The following is a 25,978-nucleotide window of genomic DNA, read 5'->3' as shown; positions in this document are numbered from 1 at the left end:
CTATCCTTTAAATACAGACATTCATCAGCTAAAAGTAGTAGGGGGATAAACAAACGTTCTAAAATTTGTTCATTCTCATAATGAGTTCTCATCACATCATAAACATGCATGAAAAACGTAGAAAAAATGGTATTTTAAACGGTCCATAACATATATTATTAATTAATTTTGTTGAGAAGCTCACCTCATTTGGGATAGTGTACTAGTAAGTTTTGAATCAGTTGAATCAGATTTCTCAATTTTTTATATTTAGAGGTATAGATCAGTTCATTGTTTTGGTTGGGAGTAGCATGTGAAATGATATTAGGATGAATCCATATCATCATATGGTTACATGGCTACCTACCAATCATTGATTTGATTTTTGACTCTAAATGCTGTGAAACATTCTAAATAAATGAATCTTGATATTGTCTTCAATTTAAGTATCTACTTGCATGTGCATAAAACTTTGTCTTTTTTTTACAATTTTAAAAGAAAAGATGGGTTGTTACGTCGTTTATTATTATCCCACAAATTAAAAAATATAATTTTTTGTTTAATAAAAATTTATATATAAACAGATAAATATATAAATCGACAATTAAATTTTATAAAAAAATTTCATACCTATGGCCAAAGTCATAATGTGTCATACTTAACACAAGATTGTAAAGTACATGATTGTTAAACTGGACACGTTTATCCCTTAAGACATCCTGACAATGATGATTTTCACAATGATAATCAAAGAGACAATCAAAAGGATGCTTTAAACTTAAACATAATCCAAGCATATATCCTAAATTATGGATATCAATTGGACTTTCATGATCCCATTGGTCATGATTTATCACCTGCTCGGGGGTAGGCCAATAATTTTTTTCGTTATCGTCCAATTCTAAATAAATTAATAATTTTTTAAAAAAATAAATTATTAATATGAAAAAATTTATTTTCTAAAAATTATTAATTTATTTATAATTGGATGGCAACAAAAAAAATTATTGGTCTACCTCAGAGCAGGTGATAGATCATGGGTAATGGCACTATGAAAGTTCAATTGATATCTATAATTTAAGATGTATGCTTGGGTTGTATATGGGTTTAAAGCATCCTTTTGATCGCCCTCTGATTATCCTTATGGAAGTCATCGTCGTTAGGATGTTTGAAGGAATAAACGTGTACAAGTTTATTAAATATAAAAAAATATTATCAGAGGGAATAAACTTGTCATAAACGTGTACAAGTTTATTACTATGATTATCCTTGTACACGTTTATTAAGTTTATCTCACTTTAAGAAATTCAATGGGTAATGGCACTATGAAGGAATAAACTTGTCATAAAGTAATCTGTACTTTAAATATAAAAAATTGAGAGATTTAATTCAAAACTTGTTAATAGTAATACATTATCGCAAGTGAGATAAACTTCTTAAGGTATGAATTATAACTATTTTAAAACTGACGGCTAAAAATATTCTTAAAGTATATATAAAAAATTATAAATAATTTTAAATTTAATTATAAATTATTTATATCTTTTAAATTTAAAGATTTTATTTTTCATCACCCTCGCATTGAATATATTAAACGTCGGTTTATACTCAGTAGGGCCCCTAATTTTTTGATATTTTTTATTCTCTCATTCTCTCTCCTCTCTTCTTCTCCACTAGCGTCGTCTTCTCCACACCTGGCAATTTCAAAGGCTGCCTTCTCCATGACTTCATCATCCTGTTCGACGAGATCTCCATAGCTTATACTATGAGTTTTCACAGCAACAAAACATTGATGCATCAAGCTTCTGTAAAGCCTCCCATTTCTTTCTCTCAACCTATAAGCCATCACCTTCAAGCATTTTCAATACTTCAGACATCTTTGGGTGTTGAGAAGGATTAAACTGTGCACAGAAGAGTAAAGTTTCCTTTCAAATCCTCGTCCACCTTCTGCATTGGTATTCGTTCTTGATGGAGCTTTTTAACCTGAAAGTTTATATATATACTCACACGCTTTCTGGTATAATTTTGTCTTTCGGTCAAATTAAATATAAATCCAAGGTCATACCCTTGGAACATCTTTACAAGTGCCCAACATTGACTTGACGTAAGTGAAGATGAAAAGTGACGGATGAGAAGGAACATAAACTTTCTTGGGTGAATAATTATTCAAATTCTGAGTGCAATTAAATAATATTTCATTCTTTTTATAAGAAAAACTACTCCATATTTTTTTATAATAAATAAAATTACAAATTTCAAAAAATATTTTTTTAAATTGTGTCATAAATGGATACTATCATTAAGTTAGAAAAAATAAACATTAATTATAAGGCATTTTAGTCCAACTATTTGATTTTAAACATAATTATTATGATTAATTAATTTTTTTTAAAAATATGAGTTGATTGAAATTTTCCTACATTTAAAAATGGAAGGAGTACCTATGACTTTGATTTAATAAAAAAAATATTTATGGGGTTGAGTCTACCTGAATAATCTGAATTTATAACTTCAATATATTTGGAGGGTTGGAATTAGAATTTAGAAGGGTACTAGCTATTCTCTTCAGATTGTATCTCTTGTGTACCTTATTAGTTTTGTAAATTAGTTGCAATTTGGTTATAGGGTATATTTATTCTGATGTTCTTCTCTAATTCAATTTATAGGACAAAGAAAGAGTATTTACTTTGATCCTATTTATAGAACACTTAATTATTATTGTATTCATCTTTAACCTTTTCTCTTATTAAATTCAATTTTTTTTTGCATTCAAATCCTAGAGTATTTTATTTAAATATGTATATTTACTATGAGTAAAGTTGAAAACTTATTAAATTTTTAGAAAGAATTAATGAGATTTAATATTTTTTTGATTTTAGTTAACATGCTGGAAGTAAATTATAAATTGGATTAGAGGAAGTATGGATTAGGATTATAGTCAAGTCTCGTAAAAGAATAAATTAATGATAATTAGATTCTGGATAAATATTTTTAAAAAATATAGGTTGTAAATATCAATTTAAATAACTATAAATTCAAAATTTTTAATTGGAAACAATACATTTAAATTTTAAATATAATTATCAATTTGTAGAAATTTATTTTTTAATGGACTTAACTGTTATTAATTTAATCTCTTAAATTTAAATGTTATTCCCCCTTATAGAAAGTACTTCCTCTTGTTTATATTATAAGGAATTTTCTATAAACCTTACTTGATTTAAAATATAAGATATTGAGTAGTGTTTATAATTTTTTATTAATTATACCATACTTTATTCATTATTTAAAAAAATTATCCATTATAATTTTAATTTTCATTATTAAGATATTAATAAATTAATAATTTTCATTATAATTTTGATAATGAGAGTATAACTTAAAAATTTAATTTTTTGAAAAAATGAAAGTTTCAACTGATTATTTTAGGGTCAATGAGCATTTTGAATTTTGAACTCTTGAAATATACAAAAAATTTACTTAACTTTTAAATTTCAAACACTTGAAATCTCATGGTTAAGATGAGTATTACATTAACATATGATTGGGCCCACAATTATCAAAATACATAGCATATTTAAAAAAATATAAAGGTGAAATAGTTATCTTTCAATAGGAAGAGGAAGTACATAGCAAATTTTCATTTTCAAAAGCATTGATTTTGATTTGAAATTCTTGTACAGCCCACTTTTAAAATTTCTTTTATGGAGCATTTGATCAATTTGACTCGTAACTTCTCATTGAATTTGCATCATGCATGAAGAGAAAACTATAGGTGGCACAACAAAAGGAGTGCATGCATGCAAAACTAGCTAGGTGGCGGATTTATTCTAAGTGCTCAACTATTCATGTATGCATGCAAATATATATAGATATATATATAATTCATATTCAGATGTGGTTAAGTGAGTGATACTTGTTAACAGGTGGGAGGATGGACACAGGAACATGAAGGACTAACTTTTGTGGTAGCAAGAGGAGCAGGGCATGTAGTTGCTGTGCACAGACCAAAATGTGCTTTTGCTCTCATCAAAGTCTTCCTTGTTGGAACTTCCATGCCTTCTTTTCATGACTTTGAGCTTCTCAGTGCTCCTTGAAATCTCATGTTTTCGTCTTTTTAGTTTCACTATCCCCTCAAAAAAATCTGATCTGCCTAGCTTCCTGTAATAAGTTTTTTTTTTTTTTTGGGTTCTAGTTTCATTATTTGTTCATCATGTGTTCATGCATTCTTTCCCTAGCTTGTCATTGTTGAGTATTTTTTGTCTCTTTTAACTTAGGGTGTGATGTTAGAAAAATCAACGTACTGAATGAAAGTAATTGAAGTCTTGTTGAACTTGTTTTTTTCTTCACACTCCATATCATTACGCTCTCTAAGCACTTTCTTCTATAAATACATAATTTTTTTCCTTCAGCATAATTATTCCCCAAAGACTATATGACTTAACTGTATATGTTCATGTAAAGCTAAGGCACGGGATGTTGTCAGGACAATGAACTGTGAGGATATTCCTCATGAGATCAATGGTGTATATCTTTCGAGCACTAGTTTTATGTGGCAGGAAGTGGTCTCAGGAATCACATTCCTTAATTAGCTTATCACCACAAAATATACATACATGCATACATATGCTGAGAAATGAAATATACCTTTCATGAAAACTTAATCTGAGAGTAGAATAGGAACAACAGCAAACCAGCATTTTGGGGGTATGATAAAGTAAGGTTTTTCTTTTCTCTTCTTTCAGCATATTTCGTACGGACTAAAGAAAATTAGAAAATCTGCAAATCAATATACATGTATATAATAGCAAAAATAACTAATGATTCATTTTAGTTCTTGAGAAATGTGAAGTGTTACCAGGTTCTGCGCTTGTGCTGTGAGTGAATGCTAGTGTCTAAGCCTAGAACTTAGTCCCGCATCAAGTAGCGAAGCAACGAGCAGGTACATCAGCCGAGCAAATCGACTTTAACGAGCATACCTTTCTTGGCCTTTTGGCTAAAATCAAGTGTAGTATATGTTCTTATCTCGAATTGGTCATTAAATTGGTTATGATATTGGGTCATAGATTAGTGGTTCAATCAGGGTTGAACCGGATCTGCTTCTAATTTTTCATTTTTTGACTTCAGTTTTACTTTTTTTTTTATTTTATTTTTGAACTCAGCGTTTTGGAAAATCAAAGATGAAAAAAAAATCCCCCCAAAAAAACATCGTTTTAGGGGTTTTGTTTGAAAAAATAATAACCCAGTTAACCCAGTCAACCTACCCGATTATACTGGGTTGAATCCAGGTTCCATTAGTTCATTCCCTCACCGGTTTAAAAGTAAATCTAGACCGAATAAGAGATCGGGTCACTGATTTTTAAGTTGACCTGGTAGGTCCGATTCGAGTTTCAATATCATGATTCTTATCAATTTAATACCTGGTACGTGGGCTAATGGTCCGCATGATCGATATTAAATTTATTTGTTGAGGGTGAGGGTCCAATATAGTAGCTTGCTACTAGGGCTCTCAAGCATCGCCCTTGCGTTGGCAGTGTAGCTTGGGCCTAACTCGCCAAATCTAGTCAAAAGCCTTTTAAACCGCATGTACACTTGTGTATAAGGGCCTAGACATCAAGGCCCAACAAAATAGTAATGAGAGGTAAAATTTGTTTTGTCTCTTAATATTTTTTTCCGGAAATATTTAAATTAATTTTGCAGTATTTTCATTCTCTATTTTTTCATTAAGAGGGGAATATTTAAAACTGATCTGCATATGTACTTTTTAAAAAATAAGAAATCTTTTATTTAGAACTGGGAATATTTCTTTTTCAAACTTATCTACAAGGTTTAGGTATTTACTGCTGGAGTAGTTGGCTTGGTAACTTAGTATAGTTACGCCCCTTTTTTTTATTTACGTAGAACTTGTTTAAATAATATTAATTTTTATGCGGCTTTGCAATACTGGGTTGAGTTGAGCCTACTTAGCTAATCTGAAATTTATATTAACTTCATTAAGCCATCAGAGAGTAAAGTTTATAGGAAATCAACTTCTGATGGAGGATTATAATTTGGAAGGGTTATTGCCTTTTTCTTCAGAATATATTTCTTATGTATTTTATTATTACTTTTGTGAGCTGTAATTTGGCTGAAAGGGTATATTATTACTTGCCTTTATTCTCTTCAGAATTGTTTTTATGTCGTGCAAATGCTTTCCTTCCTCTGGTATTTTATTTTGATCGCTGGCTCCTGTATGGTTTCAAAATTCAAATAATGGCAAATTGTATTTTATTAAAAAAATTTAAAAAAAGACCGAGACAGTTAATTCAATTAGTTGAGAGGGTTAATCAACTTATTCTCGAATTCGAATGCAAGATATCCGATCATATTAAATAAAAATATCGAGGCTATCATTAGGTGGTAATATTTTAAAATAAAGGAAAGAAAAACAAACATGCTCACAATTTCGCATATAATAATATTTTTCTAAAAAACAATATAACACAAATGATGTCATGGCATACGTATACAAATACTGTCCGCGCCAAAACACCATACAAAACGCCACCACCTCCCACAGTAAGTCCGCTGCTTTTTCTTCGATATCATTATTTCTTTTCCATTAGCATAAAACAAAGCCATCATTTCTTTTAATGATACTACTGTCTACTGTGATACCGTGATGCTGCGTTCATTAACTTCTAATTTATAATTGTCAGCATTGTCAGCTTTGATGCTCTCAAAAAAAAAAATTCACAAATTTAATCTTCATGCCTACATAATAGATACATTATTTTTAGAAATAACTGTATAACTTTTAATTAAATCATATGTTTTACCGTATTATTATTATTATTATTATTATTATTATTATTATTATTATTATTATTATTATTATTATGAGCCCATTTATAGATTACGTACAACTAAAATAATATATTTCTGTTCATTCATTATATTATTTATACATGCAATGTAAAAAAAAAAAAAAGACATCATCTGTTGATAGGCTAGGATCATACCTTTGATTAAGGCTATTTAATTAAATAAATGAAGCCTATATATGCATATATCGTTACACACACACACAATATTTGTTTTAATAATTATGAAATATTCGACTATATCCCTTTCTCGCTTTTCCTCTTAATCAAAACTTGAAAGCACTAAACATGTTAGTTCTTACATATGTTTTTTTTATATTAACTTTTGTATAATAAATTGATGATACATCAGTTTTACCATTTAATTTTTAATTAATTTTTTTAATTTATTAATTATATTTTCAATTAGAATGAAACTATATATTAATTTTAATAAATTTTAATATCGCTACTTTATTGTCATATTGTGTCATAGTTAATAAGTCCTCTTAATTATTATTTCCTAAAGTTGATAAATAAAGTTATTTGTGTGTGTATATATAAACTTTAATAATCTTAGAGGATACATGAGACCTTTAAAATTAACATATAAATTTATTTAAAATATTTACTTTTAAGTAAGTTTCACTTAGAGTTTGAATTATAAAAAAAAGTCATAGAAGTTTTAGACTAAACTTAGGATTTTGATTAACCCACACAAGTTCAAACTTATTTAATTAAAATTTAATTCAGCTTAATCTATTTTTACCTCTATCTTGAAGTGACTCTAATAAGTTCCCGCAACCCAATTTCACTTGATTTTTTGATAAAAATGTTAAAAAATGCTGACAATTATCCCATACAAGCATATGACGTACCAGCTGGCCAAAAAAAAAAATAACGCACCAAACAAATAGATTTATAAAATATCCTATTTATAATATTTTTATTTTTATTTTTCCCAAAACCAATATTTGACGATGGGGCCTTTATTTTACCGAGCCCATCTCATCTTTCTCTGGGTTTCCTTTCATTCTCTTTTCCCAAAAACTTTTTATGTGTTCTTCCGGCTGCCGGAGCCTCCTCCGACACCATGCTTCCTCCTCTTCGTCCGCCGCCATCAATACACCTTTTCGAGTAGCGTTCAACAAGATCGACGTCGATCATGACGGAAGAATAAGCCACGACGATCTTCAATCGTTCTACCACAGGTTTTGCCATGACATGGACGACCACACCAAAAATAGAGACATCATAGAGACGATGATGAAGGAGGCGGACACCGACCACAACGGGTTCGTGGAGTACGAAGAGTTTGAGCACGTGTTGGAAAGAGCGGCGGATGGCGGGAAAAGCGCTTGGGGCTGTGGAGTGATGAAGGAAGTGTTCAGAATCATGGACATGCATGACCATGATGACAAGCTTAGCCACAAAGATCTGAAAAGCTTCATGGAGTGGGCTGGGCTCGCGGTTTCCGACCAAGACATCGATGACATGATCGCCCTTGGCGGCGGCGATCAAAACGACGGCGTAAGCTTTGGTGGTTTCATTCGGATACTTGGTCTTGAACCCTGACGATCCATTTCATCCATTATAGACATCGTGTCATTATTTTAATTTAACTATGAGTTGTTTCTTATAATTTATAAATAAATCAAAGTTAGCAATTTGATTTTGATGATTCAAGAAGGCTAGTGTTTTTCAGTGTGTTTCAATGAGAGAGTGTGAGAAAATGATGGAGTGTAAAATGTTCACAATAATGACTAAGTTTTATTTTTTTTTTTTTTTGGGTCAAGCACAATATCGACCGGGTTAAAACTGAAAGTCATTAATCCAAAATTGTACTCCCTCTATTTCTATACATAACATAAACTGTTACTTATTGTCTTGTTTTTTATTTATAAATAAAATCATATATTTTAATAAGTATTTATTGTAACTTCTTTAAATTATTCCTTATAAACTCATAATTTTCAATCACAATAAACTATTAATGCAACCTTATTTTGATTAAATATAAGAATATTTTAAGTTAATTTTTTAAATTCCAAACATAATTATTATCATTAATCAATTTTTTAAAATTATATAAACAATTATTTTCTCTTTTGTATATATAGAAAAAGGAAGTAAATGCGTGTAAAAGTTAAGTAAGTGGACAAAACACCAAGTCAACTGTGCTAACTAGCACCTTGATTTTCCTTTTTCTCTGATTTTTTTTCTTCTTGGCTTGGCTCTACATAGACTTATATATAAATCAAATAATGAAAATTAAGAATATTAATTAAATAATTACTAAAAATAGGAACTTAACTCAATTGATACTTTATGGTGCCAAAAGCTATTTGTTTGTTGGGAAGTTTGCCTGTTATATATTTTTGTAGCGATATGTCATTTTTATCCAATTTTATACATTCATTTCGAGAGGGAACTATGTTTCCTAATATATATATATATATATATATATAGAATAAACTGTACTAATAATAAATTAAGGCTAAAGAAATGAAGAGTGCTAATGAAAGCTTTCATCCAACAAAAAAGATCATACAGGATTATAGTTATTATTCTGTTTTGAAAGCTTGAAAAAGCTAACACTTACATTCATGAAAGAATATTTGCTTCGAACAGGAAGGATATTTAATTTTTGAAAAAAAGGCAAAAAAAACAGCAGGATTGCCAGTCCATATATCAGAGATATTAATGTATAGATTCAGATAGACCAACATAACTTATACACCTCTGGTTATTCATGAAATCTAATATGAATCAATATTTTGCTGTTTCAATCCTTATTTAACATTGTATTTTTTGAGTTTCAAGATAAAGCACATTCTTTTCTTTTCTTTTTTTTTTGAACAAACAAAGTCAATTTTATTAATATCAAAAAATTATTACACTCACTAGTAGACTGGAAAGCAAACAAAAGAAACACGTACAACCTATAAAGCAAACAAAAATATAAAGCAAATACAGTAATTAATCTACAATCATGAACACCACCAATACAACCTATAATCAAAACAACAACAATAACAACAACAAGCCTTTATTTCACTATGTGGGGTTGGCTACATGGATTGTAAGACGCCATTGTACTCTATCATTTATCAAGGTTTTAGAAATATTATTAATTAAGAGATCACGTTCAACAACTTCCAAGAGTATTCTCTTAGGCCTTCCTCTATCTCTCTTAATCGGACTCAAAGTTATATGTTCCACTCTTCTCACTGGTGCCTCCCTTGGTCTTCTTTGTACATACCCAAACCATCTCAACCGATTTTCTACCATTTTTTCCTCAATAGGTGCCACCCTCACTTTTTCGCGTATGTGCTCATTTCGAATTTTATCTTTACGTGTATATCCGCACATCCATCGTAACATTCTCATCTCTGCTACTCCAACTTTATGCTCTTGCTGTCCCATTAGAGCCCAGCATTCACTACTATATAACATTGCCGGTCTGATAGCAGTACGATAAAACTTTCCTTTAAGTTTATTAGGCACCTTACGGTCACAAATAACTCTTTTAGCTTTTCTCTAATTAAACCACCCAGCTTGAATTCTATGTGAAATATCTCCACTGATTTCGCCATCATTTTGAATAATGGCTCCCAAATATCTAAACTTTTCCACTTGAGGTATAATTTGATCTCCCAATTTCACTTCCAAATTATTTTCGAATAGTCCTTTACCAAATTTACAATATAAATATTCCGTCTTACTTCTACTCAGACGAAAACCTTTCAACTCCAATGTCCTCCTCCATAACTCAAATTTGCAATTAACCTCTTCTCTTGTCTCTGCTATAAGAACTATATCATCCGCGAAGAGCATATATTTCGGGATTTCCTCTTGAATATGTTCCGTCAAAACATTTAAAATCAAGTTGAACAAATAAGGACTCAGAGATGATCCCTGATGTAGTCCAATCTTTATAGGAAAATCCTTTGTTTGACCACTAGGTGTTCTTATACTAGTTTTTACCTCCTCATACATATCTTGTATGGTTTTAATATAAGCAATCCGTACTCCCTTTTTTTTCAACGCTTTCCAAAGCACTTCTCTTGGTACACGGTCATAAGCTTTTTTCAAATCAATAAAAACCATATGTAGATCTTTATCTTTACAACCTATAATCAAAAAATACAACAATTAACCTATACCCTTCTTCTAGTATGCAGAGACCTCCAAATCATTGAGATCCTCAACCAAAATTGAAGCCAGAGAGGGTGCTGACTGAAACAGCCATCCTTGTGGAACCAGTCGTCTCATTACCTCAAATGCAATCCAATCCGCAGCTCTATTCCCACTTCTAGCTACCAAAACCAAGCAGCAATCAGTGACAGACCTCCAGGACTTGAAGCAATTCTGCAAAGCATCATCACAAAACCATTCATAACCTGCAGCATTAAGATTCCTCAATCTCAAAAACAAATCTTGACAGTCAGTCTCAAAAACCATAGTCCTATACCCAAACCTACCTCTTACCTCCTAAGCTACAGAAAATGCCAGACACCCAGCGGTAAACGCAGAGTCAGGCTCAACCAACTTTCTATATCCACCCAAAAACAAACCATTCTCATCTCTGGCAATAACTCCCACAGCTGCCTTTCTACTATTCAAACAAAAAGCAGCATCAAAATTGGCCTTAATCATATTCACATCAGGTCTGCACCACCTAACAACCCTTTCAGCCTTTGTTACAGAAACCAAGCACCTTCTTCTTCTCTCCTTAGCCTCCCAATAGTCCCTCCAAATCTCCCAACATATACCAGCAAACAAGGCTATCCCAAAATCATCAGGACTATCCTTACCCATCAACCAATCAGCCAACCACCTATCCAACCTACTGATACAAATCTCATCAAACTTCAACCCTAAAGGTGAGACAAACCAACACAACTTAGCCCAAGGACATAGAAAAAGCATATGTTTAACAGTTTCCACATGCACTTTGCAAATTCCACATCTCGGGCTACTTGAACACTTCCTCCTAAATAATACTTCGTTAACAGCCAAAGCATTACTAGCAGCCCTCTCCTACACAGTACTTCGATGTATTTTGCCAATCGGAGGCAAGCATGGTTCAGATCTACGTACCCAAACAAAACATACGTTCACTTGCTGGCTCGTCTCCTACCGAACTATATATGTGTTTAAGCTTGTGTATGATCGAACTATAGAAGGAGAGACTCTATTCGTCACGTGGATCTCAATTTTCTTGAAACATATAAAGCTCAGTTTGTGTAAGGCGAATTCAGAACTTGTTCACATGTTTTTATATATGATTTTGGGTCTCTCTAAAAAGCCGCAAATCTATAACAACACAACGAGATGGTTTGATTATCGAAGAGTTTCCAGCTCCTTCGTTGATGCATCATCATATTTTCGGTTTGCTCTCAGTTTTACGAGCTCACTGTCATCCCCATCAAGTCCTAAATAGATTGTACTTGAAAGTATTTATAAGTCCCACATCGATCACGAGTAATTTATAAAATCCATAACTGTACTTCCTCTCTGCTGAGTTGGACAATGCTAGCTTGTGACTCGAGTGAATGCATTTAGCTGATGGATTGCAGATTCAGCTTTACTGGGTCGGTCTGATTGCTGTATCATGCTGGCCTGCCCTATAAAGCGTGAGGCTGGTTTCACGGAGCAGCGAAAATCTTTGGCTCTTGACAGTGCAAGGATAACAGGTCGCTGCACTTTCATTGCCTAGTGACCCTATCTGCATGTACCATCATCTTTTTTCTTTTACAGATCGAGGAAGGAGAAGAAACCCAGTAAGTAATCTTCAGTTTTTTTTTAATTTTCTTTTCAATGGAAATAGAAACTTCATCAATCAAAGACATTATGTACACAGCTCAAAATAAAGACACCTGTCATCATTTTTCACCTTAGATTCCTAGTTTTACATATAAGATCTGCAATAGGATGATTCTCCACATTATCTCTCAGCAGTTGATTCTAACACCAGTGCATTATCTGTATGAACCACTACATTCAGCATTGCTTTTCTCCAACAGATATCTGTATGAACCACTATATCCACCACGTTAATAATTAAATACCTTTCATGACAGAAATCATCAAAGGGATTGAACATAGCTGTTGACAAAAGCCCACCTTCCATGCCTCCTGCACATCAGCGATGAGTCCTCCACTTGAGTATTCTTCTCTATATATCATCTGTTGACACATCTATCGATCTTCAGGTTGAAATGATTTTCCTGGTTTCACTTAGTGCTTCTCTGTTCAATCCCTCTCCTACCACCTTCTGCATTACTTTCCATCTGCTCAAAATCATTTCCAAGGTATCCCTTTTGGTGTGCGCTGATCCAATTTCTTTTTTTCATTTTGAGTTCCATTTTAACCACTCTATGATCTCTTGCAGACTCTTGAAGTACTGGTGCCATTATATTCCTCTGGTTTCACCATGGAGCTCCAAGTTGGCAATCTCTGATCCTGTGCATGGTATCTTCATCTTTTTCTACCAAGTTGTTTGAAATTCGTGATTTGTATTTATATGTCTGTTCCATCATTTCGAATGCCAGAAATATTGACACTTGACAGCTTGTATCTTGGAGAAAAAACAAAGAGCTATGTTGTGGTTCATTGTTCTTAGTTCCTTGTTGAAATATATGTTGAGTGACGATTTTTAGAATCTAAAACATTTTGCTTTCAACCAAGTGATGATGGCTTTAGTTAAAATCTAAATAAAGTATAATATGACTAAAACTCATGGGCAATCCGATATGCTGCCAAGAAATCTTCATATTAAAACCGTCTTGTGTGGTCTGAACTCCGAACATCAAAAATTAAATGAAAAGTAGAATCACAACGAAATACACACAGCAGACGCACACATAAGAATACAATCGAACTTAAAACTCAGAAGAACTCAAGCATCCACGAAGACCCAACATCATTCATCGTCAATACTTCAAAGAAACGAGAATTTAGAAATGAAATTCGCCTTGAAATGGAGCTTTCGCGGCAACAATAGGAAGTACTGCTTGTTACTCTACAGTACCTGCGGATGAAAGCTTTTATCTGTGATCTAGAATTTAGGCTCACATCGGGGAATGAAGAAGTGTGCAAACGAATGAGCAGCAATAAAAGCCAAACGAACCCACCAAACCAGGCATACCTTTCTCGGCCTTTTGGCTAAGATCAAGTGTAGTATCTGTTCTTATCAGTTTAATATCTGATACGTGGGCCATTGGTCCACATGATATTAAATTTATTTTTTTAAGGGGAGGGTTCACTGCAGTAGCTTGCTATTGGGACTCTCGCGCGTCGCCCTTGCGTTGCACTACAGCATGGGCCTGGCGCACCCCACCAAATCTAGTTTAACTTTTGCGACCCAGTTTCATTGAAGCATGCTATGGCAATGACGGCCCAATTGTATGCCTAAGAAATCTTTCCATTTTTTGAATGTTCTTAATATTGGCGTTTCAGATTGATGTAGAAGGCATTCTCTGCTACGCTTTTTCACGTGAATAGTTATGCAAGTTCCAAGGGCAATTGAATACCTACGATTTCGGTGTAATAAATGAAGTTTCAAAATATAAAGAATAAAAATAAAATTTTATTAATAATACTTTTTTAAATATTTTCATTTGCATATATAATTTTTTTTAATATTTTTTATAAATAAAATGTTAAATAAATGACATTTTGTGAAGTATATTTTTTTATTTTAAAATATAAGATTGTAAAATATATTTAATGAAATTTATTAATATATGTAATTTTATTAAAAAATATTTCATAAACTAAAATGGAAGAGTATTTACTGGGTTGAACCTACCTGAACGATATGAAATTTATAACTTTATTATCAGTGGAGAGTTAGATTAGAACTGGAACCAATAATTCAAGTCAAACTTAAAAAATTAGCCTAAACTTGGCTTGAAAATTTTAGAATTGACTTTAAAAAAAGATACTTTTTATAAATAGGTCTGAAAAAATTTGAACCAAGCCTAATTAATTGGGCTGGGCCTGAATATTAGAATAAATAATTTTTATATACATCATTTAAATATAAAAAAAATTATATTTTATATTTTTTATAAAATAAAATAATTAATTTTAAAATAAAAAATAATTAAAATTAATTTTAAAAATAAAATTTGATTATTTTGGTTGCCCGAATAAATTCAGACTGAACTTAACTATTAAAATTTTTTAAAGAATCGAACCTGTTCAAGTTGCCCCATGCCTGAATTTCCAACTTTAATTGGAAGGGCACTAGACTACTAGCTGTTCTCGTCAAAAGCCGAGCGAACCCACAATAAGAAGCATGCCTTTCACGGCCTTAAGGCTAAGATGAAATGCTGTATCTGTTCTAATCAGTTTAATATTTGGTACGGCTAACTTTATATTAAATTTATATTTCTAGGGGTTGTCCACTACGGTAGCTTTGCTACGGGGTCCCTCAAGTGTCAACTTTGCTTTGCACGACAGCATGGGCTTTGAAGTGCTTAGACAGTGGGCTATGTTTTTGTTTCAACTGTTTCTTTGTTTTCCTTTCCCCCCTTTTATTAGAAAGAATTTTTTCAAGGTACAATTAAATATTAAATATAAGTATATTTTTTAATGAGAATTTAAGCACGGTTTATGACATGGCGAGAGATTAAAAGCCTGTTTGTTTTTCATTGTTAAAAATTGTTTTTTGTTTTTGAAAATAAAAAGATTTAAAAACTCGTTTGTTTAAGTGTTTTTCTATTTACTTATTTGCAAAATTGGTTTTATTTTTTGTTTTTAAAAATAAAAAAATAAAAATAATTTTAAGTTGCTTTCATTTTATTTTTCTTATTTTTGAACTATACTACATTTAATTATTAAAAATTATAATTATACTGATCAATTTTTATGATAAATCACCATCATTAATCACCTATAATTATCACTATCAATTTATTTTTAATTTTAAAATTATTTTTAAATTAATATAACCAAACAGATTTTTATTTTATTTTATTTTAAAAAACAGTTTTAAAAATTATCTTATAAAACAGTTTTTAAAAATAAAAGATGAGAACAAAAACTAAACAGGTCCTAAGCTTTTCTTCCAAATCTAACTCCAACTGATTTCTTTTCTTTATTTTTTGGGTAGTATTTTCTTTTTTGTAGAACTAATTTTATTTATGATCTTTTCGGCCGTTCAATGTAAATAATCTTTGCGTGAGGGCAACTGCATTCATGTTAGGACTTAGGGGTATGTTAGGTTTGGAATGGCTATGATTTGTTGCTATCGAATCCAATTATTCCTTTCTTTTTAGCACATATTATTAAGGGTGTGTAGTTTGTACATATTTCGATTGGCCCAATATCATTTCAATTCAAAAATAATCAGAATGAAATTTTATAGAATGGGACAGAAAATGAATTTAGGACGACACATGAGATTGTCATTAAGACGTCTTGTAACATCCTGATTTTTATATAATAAAAAAATTGTGGAATTTAGGTTCTTAGGAAAAAAATGATAATAATAGGAATTTATATTATTTGAGGTTATTTAGAAATGATATTATGGTTAGGTATTTAATTATAAATTTAAAAATTTAAATTTAAAATCACATAAGCAATATTTAGTTAAGATATAATACATAAATAATTTTTTATTGTGTGTTAAAAAAAAGAGAAGGTAGAAGGAACAAAAAAAAGGGGGTGGTGGAAGGTTGTTGTTTCTAAGTCCCACATTGGTTAGATGAGGGAAGAGAAGAGGTGCTTTCATGTATAAAAAGGAGGGGGTATGTGCATTAGGAAGTATGAGAGGCTAAGATGCAATTTAGAGGAAATTGCAGCTTTTGGCCCAAAGGTTTGAATAATTAAATTCGAACCTATAGTTTTTTTTAATATAATTTTGGGACCACAATCCCATTTTTATATTATTTTTCTCTCTTCCTCTCACGTTGCTCGGCGTTTTTTTCGCAAGGGGGGATTATTTTCTTTTTCTTCAGGTATGTTCTAACTTTCCTGTTTAGATTAGCATTTAAAAATTTATTTAATTACAAAATTAATTTTATAGTTATTTTCTAAATAATATTAGCTTTCTAATGATATGATTATTTTATAGGATAGAGTAAATATTCTGATTAGGATTTTTTTCTATAGGATAGTTAATATGATGATATGATGGATTAAAAATATAGGTTAAAACTCTTAGGGATATAATAAATATTATAGAATATTTTCTTGAGGTTGAAACTCATGTTTAAGAATTTTTAAGTTAAAATCTAGATCTATATGGTTGAATTTATGTGGAATCTGAGATGTAGGGATAAACCTATGATTATTAAATATTTATTTAAATATGAATAGGTATTTTAGAGGTTATAGAAAGGTGATTTGAGGCTTCAGGATAATTTTAAAATTTTTAATTTATTTTTGGACGAATTTTTAGAATATAGAAGGATGAAATTGTGATACTATAAGTGATTTGAGGATAAAAAAATAGTTTATTAGGGTACGAGAATTTTAGAAAAAGAATTTGGGAAGTTAAATGAGGCATAAATCTTAAATTAGTATTAATATGGATTATAGATCTAAGACTTTCTAATTCTTTAAATTAGAGTTATTTATTTTAATGTAAAATTAATATATAGTTTTGTGAAATAATTATGTAGATTATATTGACAAAGATAGTGGTGAAAAAGGAGTTGTGAAGGGGAACTTGTTATTCAAGACACAAGGTAACCATTATTAATGTGTTTTGATGAGTGTGTTTGTGAATGGTTATGTGTTGTTTTGTTGTTTGGAAAAATTATGAATTATTAAAAATAAATACTATATATACTTGTTTGAAATTATTGCTAAGTGGGTTAAAAATTTATTTTTGTTTATCATGATGAGATATTATTGTTCGGATATATTCCTATTTGGATATTTGAATGATGCATGACTTGTCAGGGTATTTTAATGTATGGTGTTAATGGGAATTTCTGTTCGGTTAATTATTACCACGTGGTAAGCCCTCATTAGACCCAATGAGTGGAGTGTCGCTTGGTCCAACTCACCTTTGGCCGGGTGATTTGGCATCCGAGCATGGTGAAAGGAGGATATAAGGTGCAGTTATGCAATTAAATACTTGTTCGGTTTGTTTGAAAATATTGTTCGGTTAAATGTTTTGTGTGCCCACTTAGCAATCGCATGATTAGTTACATCCGCATGCATCATTACATATTAATTTTTGATTACTGGGACTTTTAAGTCTCATTCCCCGTGGTTAATATTTTTACAGGAGCGAATCCGACCGAGAAAGCACCAGAGGTGTAATTATGGTGTATGAGACACCATCTTTTACGTTGCCTCTTATTTTAGATTATACAATGTATCTTATGCCAACTTAGGACATATCTTGTCTATGGAGCATGTAAACTCTAATCCTTTTTATTAAATGCATTTATATGTCCAAGAGGATTATGTCTGTCCCTTTTGATTTATGACTTAATTTGAATAACATGCTATGAGGATCATGTCTGTCCCTCATGGTTCTAATTGCTTTTTGAGATATTTTAAGACCTGTGGTATATTGTCTTGGATGTATCATGGTAGAAATTTTTCTACCATGATAAGGGTATGATAAGGGTTCAATGAAAAAAAAATGATTTGTTGAATTAATAATTTGTGAAAAATCGGTTTGTAAATTTGAGGGTGTTACACGTCTCATTTCATCCCAAATATATATATATATATATATATATTATTTTTATTTTAAAATATACATTAAATATATCAATTATATTAATATAATTTATACTTATATCAATTATAATTTCAATACGTGCAATTATTAATTAATTAAATTTTTTACATTAATAATTTTAATGACATAGAATAAACAGGGAGATATCTTTCTTTATAATATATTATTATATTAATATAATTTATATATATATATATATATCTATTTAATAACTTTTATTTATGTCGTATTTCTTACTTTATTTTTGAAAGAGTAATTAGCTTAACATATATTAACTAAAGTAGAAGAATAATGATTTAATGTTATATTTAACTGGCCTATTGTTACTGCTCTTATAGCCTAGAGATTACTTGTAATTGTCATTATAATGCGTAGTTGTGATTAATATAATTTAATAATTGACTTTAAGTTGTTGTGATTTATGTACTTGTATTGTTTTGATTTTAAACTTAATAAATTATATGATTTAAAATTTTAATTGATGTTATTTTTTCTCCTACATTATTCAATTTATTGAGACATTGAGACATTCTGATCCTATCTCGATTCCTAACAAGAAGGGAAGACTTTCAGGATGGGATAAGATGGGACACAGGGCAAAAATTTAGTCTCAATTTTTTTTATGAGGCGAGACTAGGACACTCTTATCTTGATCCCGTCCCATCCTGTGAAGACCTTTATATGTTATCTAATTGAATGAAATAAGGATAATGCCACATTTTTATAATTTGTTGGGTGTACAACTTGATCCAATTTGATCCAATCAATATATTTTTGTAAAAACATATAGTTGAATTCATTTTAAAATTAACTAAATTCTAGTTCAGATCAATATTTTCAAAACCAGATTGGATATTGAATCGAGAAAGTCAATGATTCATGATTTGCATGATTCAACCGAGTTGGATAAATTGTTAAATTAGTTACATAATAATTAAATTAAAAAATTATATATGTATATAATAATATAAATATAAGCGATAAATATAAAATTGCTACTTAACTTAAAAATAAAATCAATTATTTTAAGTTTATCATAATTTAACAAGTCATATGATATAACATAACATTAAATGATTAAAAAATTGGTCATTTCTAAAAAAAATTTGATAAAAAATTTAAAAAAATTAACAATTTAATTTTGAAAATCAGATGTGATTTCAGACTTAATTTTGGTTCCTTGTCTAACTGTCAATCCAAAATGGTCTAATCCGACTTAATTCCTAAAACAGTTTTGACATCTTGATTGAGCCAAAATCGGGACCGGTCGATTGTCCGACCATCTGATTCGATCTATTTTTTAATCACTGGTTCAAATCAAATTTTCATCGCGTAAATTCAACATTTCATAAATATTATTGAAGTAAAAGATAAAATTTATTTATAAGATTTTTCATTTATTTATCACGAGCAACTACGGATTTGCCGGGCAACATACACTAGCCCAAAGGACTCTTAACTTTTTATTGAAATTCCAGCACGGTTTTCAACTTATTGAGTTTAAATTATATTTAAGTTATTATAAATTATGCCAATTCAATAAAAAGTTTCAACCCCACGAATAATTGAAGAATTTACACATGTTGTATTTTATAATTTATTAGGAGTATAAAGTATAATTTGTCACGATTGAACCCAATTAATGAATTCTATAAAAAATTTCAAGCGCATGACAAATCAAACAAAATTTGGCACACCACATTTTATAAATTACTCGGGTGTGACTTGTTCTTGTTGAACCTGGACCCAATCAATATTTTTTCTCATATAATTTGATTGATAAAGTCAAAAATTTCAACCATATGATTAATCAAACGAATTTAGGCATGCCACGTTTTATAATTTCTTTCTTTGGGGGGTGGGGTTGGGGTTGGGGTATAATATGTTATGTTTGCTCATAAAAATTGAACAAATTTTATGGTTTAAATTCAACATTTTATAAATATTATTAAAGTAAAAGATAAAATTTATTTATAGACTTTTCATTTGTAATCTAAACTATAAAAATTAAATAAATTTTGTCAAAATAAACAGGCTAGCCCAATCAAGACCACACTATGTATTGATTAGATCACATGTTTTGGCCGAAAAATGAAAGATTCGATGACGTGCTTGTGCTTCTTCAGAAAATTTTTTAGGCTGGGAGGATTAGGGAACAAAAATCTAGTATAAATATATTTAACAAAATTAATTACTATGCTTACAATAAAATGTCAACTATGCGGGGCGTGAATAAGTGGGGTTTTAACATAGGGTTAAAAGACAAAAATATTTAATAATTTTTTTTATCTAAAAACACATAATATTCCTAAGTGAATAAAATTGCATGAATATCTATAAACTTGTAATACGGAGTGCAACAATCTATATCCCGTTAAATTTATAACATTGATTGTTAAAAAATAAAGCAAACATAAAGTCAAAAAATATTTAAAAAAAATTCTCCAAAATATTCTTGTTTCTTTGAATCTATAAAACATAAAGTCAAAAAATATTTAAAAAAAATTTCTCCAAAATATTCTTGTTTCTTTGAATCTATAATGTTACATGAGTAGTTATTAATTTTACAAAAAAAAAAACAACCTTCCTCAATACATTTGTTTTTAGAACTTTCCGATCACATCAAGTTATTTTAACAGAAAGATTAAAATCAATAATTTAAGTCTGATGGGCTATCTGAAAAATAAGAATTGATTTCTTAAAAAACTAATATTATCAAATCAACAAGAATTACATTTAAAAAAAGAATACACATTTGTCATGCATTTACTTGTCCACTTGTTTGAACTTCGCACTCCAGCCCCACTTTGAAATTATCATCTTGTCTGTATATGTAGTTGCTCAAACAAGCAACAGATTCATTCAAGAGATTTGCGAAGTTTCTGAATCAACATGGCTTTTCACACTCACTTCATCACAACTTCCTTTGTCGTTTTGGTCACTTCCTTTTTGCTTCCCTTGTTTGCCCCAAATTGTTATTCTTCTAAGATTATTGTGAATGCAGCCGCCAATGCTAACAACGACAAGGATCTCATTGAGTGTGCTCTTAATCTAGAGTACTTGGGGGCTGAGTTCTTTCTGTTTGGATCTATGGGCTATGGGTTGGACACTGTCAGCCCAAATCTGGCCCAAGGAGGCCCATCACCAGTTGGCGGGCAAATGGCACGACTTGACCCTCTCACTAAAGATATTATCTGCCAATTTGGTTTGCAGGAAGTTGGGCATCTGAGGTTGTTTCTTTCTTCATTTTTAATTTCTATAATTATTTCCTTTTTTTTTCCTTTCTATTTTCTATATGTCACTTTTCAATTATATCACTTCTCATCTTGAATGTAGGAGCTAATGAAAAAATTTACATAGATTAAGAAAATTATGTAAGCTAGTTATTTGTGAAAAAAATAAAAAAAAAATCAATCATTTAATTTTATAGTTTTAACTTAGTTGTAATTTAGTTAATGAATGAACTTTAACTCATTGTAACTTAATCTTCATAATTTTGATCCCATTGTAATTTAGGCTTTGAATTTTGACTCGGTGCAACTCAATTTTTTTTATTTTAGTAATTTAAAATATTAGTACTTATATTTTAGAAAATAAAATTCTTTTAAAATTTTTAATCTTGATAAAGATTACAAGTTTTAGTGATTTAAAATATCATTCCCCAAATTTAAAAATAATTGTGATGTTTATAATTTTACTTTTAAAATATAAGAACTGATATTTTAAATAATTAAAACTATATAGATTGAGTTGCATTATACCGAGTTAAAGTTTAAAAATTGAGTTATAATCAAATCAAGATTATAAAAATTAAGTTATAATGGGTTAAAATTTAAAAATTAAGTTATAATTGAATCAAAATTACAGGGATCAAATAATTATTTTTTTCAAAAATAATGTGTAAATTTTCCTAAAATATTTCAACTAAAAGAGTTTGAATATGATAGCCATTCAACTTTGCAATACACAAGAATCTTACGATAGGGCTAATTTGAAGGAAATATAATAAAAAAATCAAAGGAGATTGAGATCTTACGTTTAGGATCAAAACAAATTTCCTAACTAGCTCATATAATTAGGACTAGAACAAGTAGGTTGTACAAGAATAATTTTTTCTTGAAATTTTCATAAAAAATCCCTTACCATCCAATGCATTAGAAGGATGCACACCATGGAGCTCATCATCTTGACAAAGTATTGATGAGACCTAAATCATTCAAATTTAATCTCTTCCAAAATATTGAAAGCAAATGATAGACTTTATTCTAAATCTTAAATAAGTTTATACATGTACAAGAATAGTAATTGAAATTCCCAATTATTTTCTTAAATGATAAGAGTCTTAACACATACACTTTACAAGCACACGATTAGCACACTCTGCTACACGCACACATTGTTTAAGTTGGAGACTCTTTATATATGTATGTATGTATGTATTTATATTAGTTTATAAATTATTGTAAATATTGCAGGGCCATAAAAAGTACAGTAAAAGGGTTTCCAAGGCCATTACTGAATGTGAGCAGGGAAGTGTTTGGCACAATAATGGACAGAGCTTTTGGGAGACCTATGGTCCCACCTTTTGATCGATATGCTAATTCCATTAACTTTTTGTTGGCGTCTTATTTGATTCCTTACGTTGGTCTCACTGGCTACGTTCGAGCTAATCCTATGCTCCAAAGTACCGCCTCCAAGCAGGTGTAAATGTTATATACAATTCAAACTTTGGTTCATGATCACTTGCTACATACCTCCTTTCTATTGATAATATAAGATATTTTTTAAAAAATATAATATTAAATGATTTTTATATATTTTTTTCAATTCTACCCATATTTCATTTATTATTCTTTTTGAATAAAATGTCCACTGAGATTTTAATTTTCAATATTAAGACATTTAAATATGATATTTAATTAGGATATATAATTATAAATATGTACTCTCTCTAGTTCTTAGTATAAGCCAAACTTAAAAATTCTTTTTCGTCATTAATATAAGTCAAAGTCAGAATAATTAATGCTTTTTTTCAATTTTATCCTTTGTTTATTTATTGTCATTTAAATTTTTAAAAAATAATTTATTATGATTATTAATTGCATAAAAAAGATAAAATTAAAAAGTTACATTTTCTTTTAAAAATCAAAGCTATCTTACGAAATGTTAGTTACGTCCTTAAAATTGTAGGAAAAAATAATGTAACTTTTTAATTTTATCCTTATTTACAATTAATAACGTCCGAGAATTCAGATAATAATAAATAAACAAGGATAAAATTAAAAAAGTAAAATTAACTACTCTAACTTTTCCTTATATGAAGGAAAAAGAATTTCAAAATTTGTTTTATATTAAGGATGGAAGGAAGTAACTATTATTTCTTAATAAATATGAAATTGTGACTACACTATATTATGAATAGGAAGAAGTATCAGATTAAAAGTTGGGTTGGTTATAACTTAATGAACTTTGTGGCTATAAAATGAAAATGAGCAGCTAGTGGCAGGGCTATTGGGAGTAGAATCAGGGCAAGACGCAGTGATTCGAGCATTATTATATGAGAAGAAATCTGGACTTGTTGTTCCATATGGTATGAGTGTAGCTGAATTTACAGACAGAATCTCCAAGCTTCGAGACAACCTAGGAAACGCAGGTTTGAAGGACGAGGGTCTTGTGGTGCCAATAGAACAAGGTTCTGAGGGCAAAGTCACTGGCAACATTCTCTCAGCTAACAACAATTCTCTCTCTTATGGAAGAACACCTCAGGAGATCTTAAGGATTAGCTATGGAGGAGGCAATGAGAGTGTCCCTGGTGGTTTCTATCCTAATGGAGCAGATGGTCGCATTGCTAAATCTTATTTACCACAATAATTAAATCGCCACTACAAAAAGCAGGAAATTTGGGACGGATTTGCAGCAGATTCATGTCCTTGTGACCGAACTCACAAATTTCTGTCATGAATTCGTCGCAAATTTCCTCTTTTCTTTTGGTGAATCACATCTCTTTATGAGTAGGGTAAGTGTTTGAAAACTCTGTTGTGAATTCGCCGCAAATTTCTTGTTTGTTTTATAGCAAGGTCAAATAATAATAAAGGCAATAAACTCCACAAGACAGTGTACCTAAAGCAATTATACAAGCCCTTTATTTGAAAACTCTATTCTCATTGTATTTTTAATCTTGATTAGTTTGGACATTGTTTTGACCAAAATGAATTTGATTTCTATATAATTAATAATTAGCTCCTTAGAAAAATTCTTAATCAATAAAATTGGTATTACTCTTCTAAATATTTCTTCTTCATATACTAATTTTTTTTAATTTTTCACAATTTTGAGCAATTTTCTATAATCACATTTTGAGACCCAAAACTTTAAAAAATTACATTTTGACTTCAGTTGGGCTTGACATTTCCATCTTAAAGTTTACTCTTGTTCATTTTAATTGTAAGTACTTTCTCATCATTTAATTTTATTTAATTACATATAATTATCCTTAAAAGTTAATTATTGCTATCTGATTTTGGATAGACTATTATTTTTACTTGCTTTTCTTTTCTTTCATTTCTTAATCTAATTAGTTGTTGAGCTATTTAAAAAAAAGTTAAGGATACTCTTTCAATAATAGTTAGCCAAACTTAAAATGTATATGTACTCTTAACCCATCCGATGCTGTCGTCTTCCTATAGAATCGTCATATACTTAGTAGCCCAATAACTTTCTTATAGCTCTATTATGATCATAAGATTTAACTGCGATCTCATTGAGCTCTTTTTGGATATACTATGATCAATATGATCTAATTGCAATCCTTCTCTAACAACTTAGGATATAAGGATAAAGTTGTCAAATAACTACCTCTATTTAGTCTAGTAACTGTAGTGATTATTTTCTATGACTAATCTTAGATATATATGTTACCCTCCTAAACCTTATTTATTCCTTTTAACCTATCTTGAATTTTTTTTGAACTATAACTTGCTCATACTTCAATTAAAGACACTTCATTGATGTCTCTTAAAATATTATACTTTTATCCAATAAAAACTTTAAAATTATGATTTAGTTCTTGAGAACTATTCTATCTTTTCAAGAAACCTTAAGGACTTTGATTATTTGAACTTAATAACTTACTGAATTCTAATATATTTAGATTATAAAATTTGGGATGTTACATATAGTTGATTATAAATCAGAACCATTTAAATTATAATTGCACAATTTAGATTTAATGGTAATTTATTTTTGTTAATATTTTAATTATATTTTTTTAATAAATGGAGGGTTTGAATAAATCTAATTAATCTTCTCATGGTTTATTTTATTTTAATAAATGTAGAACGATCGCATAAAATTACCATTAACCTAATCTTCTAATGGTTGATTTTATTTTATTATATTTGATTTTAATATATGTAGAATCATCACATTTAATTATCAT

At 29.8% G+C, this 25,978-nt stretch overlaps 2 protein-coding genes, 1 non-coding gene and 3 pseudogenes across 3 annotated transcripts; all 6 read left to right on the top strand.

Moving 5' to 3' along the window:
• Nucleotides 1-4,954: 4,954 nt before the first annotated feature.
• Nucleotides 4,955-5,115, top strand: LOC129321122 (U2 spliceosomal RNA; annotated as a pseudogene).
• Nucleotides 5,116-5,356: 241 nt separating this feature from the next.
• On the top strand, nt 5,357-5,539 carry LOC129321123 (U2 spliceosomal RNA; annotated as a pseudogene).
• A 2,338-nt stretch (nt 5,540-7,877) lies between these two features.
• Nucleotides 7,878-8,396, top strand: LOC129319677 (calcium-binding protein CP1-like). The gene has a single exon (XM_054964768.1). The coding sequence runs from the start codon at nt 7,878-7,880 to the stop codon at nt 8,394-8,396; it is 519 nt and encodes a 172-aa protein (XP_054820743.1).
• Nucleotides 8,397-13,970: 5,574 nt separating this feature from the next.
• On the top strand, nt 13,971-14,166 carry LOC129321145 (U2 spliceosomal RNA). The gene has a single exon (XR_008595934.1). It is a non-coding gene; the product is annotated as a U2 spliceosomal RNA (small nuclear RNA).
• Nucleotides 14,167-15,129: 963 nt separating this feature from the next.
• Nucleotides 15,130-15,315, top strand: LOC129321120 (U2 spliceosomal RNA; annotated as a pseudogene).
• Nucleotides 15,316-16,659: 1,344 nt separating this feature from the next.
• On the top strand, nt 16,660-24,411 carry LOC129319676 (ferritin-like catalase Nec2; the record flags this gene model as incomplete). Its single annotated transcript, XM_054964767.1, has 5 exons — nt 16,660-16,795; nt 17,462-17,527; nt 21,545-21,770; nt 23,016-23,241; nt 24,037-24,411. Coding segments are annotated over 5 exons (1,029 nt in total), but the record flags the coding sequence as incomplete, so codon positions are not given.
• Between the last annotated feature and the right edge of the window lie 1,567 nt (nt 24,412-25,978).

The sequence above is a fragment of the Prosopis cineraria genome, unplaced genomic scaffold (assembly GCF_029017545.1).
Source record: "Prosopis cineraria cultivar Desert tree isolate PC_DT_omini unplaced genomic scaffold, ASM2901754v1 PC9, whole genome shotgun sequence".
Lineage (NCBI taxonomy): Eukaryota > Viridiplantae > Streptophyta > Magnoliopsida > Fabales > Fabaceae > Prosopis > Prosopis cineraria.
This window is presented reverse-complemented; position numbering and strand designations above follow the sequence as displayed.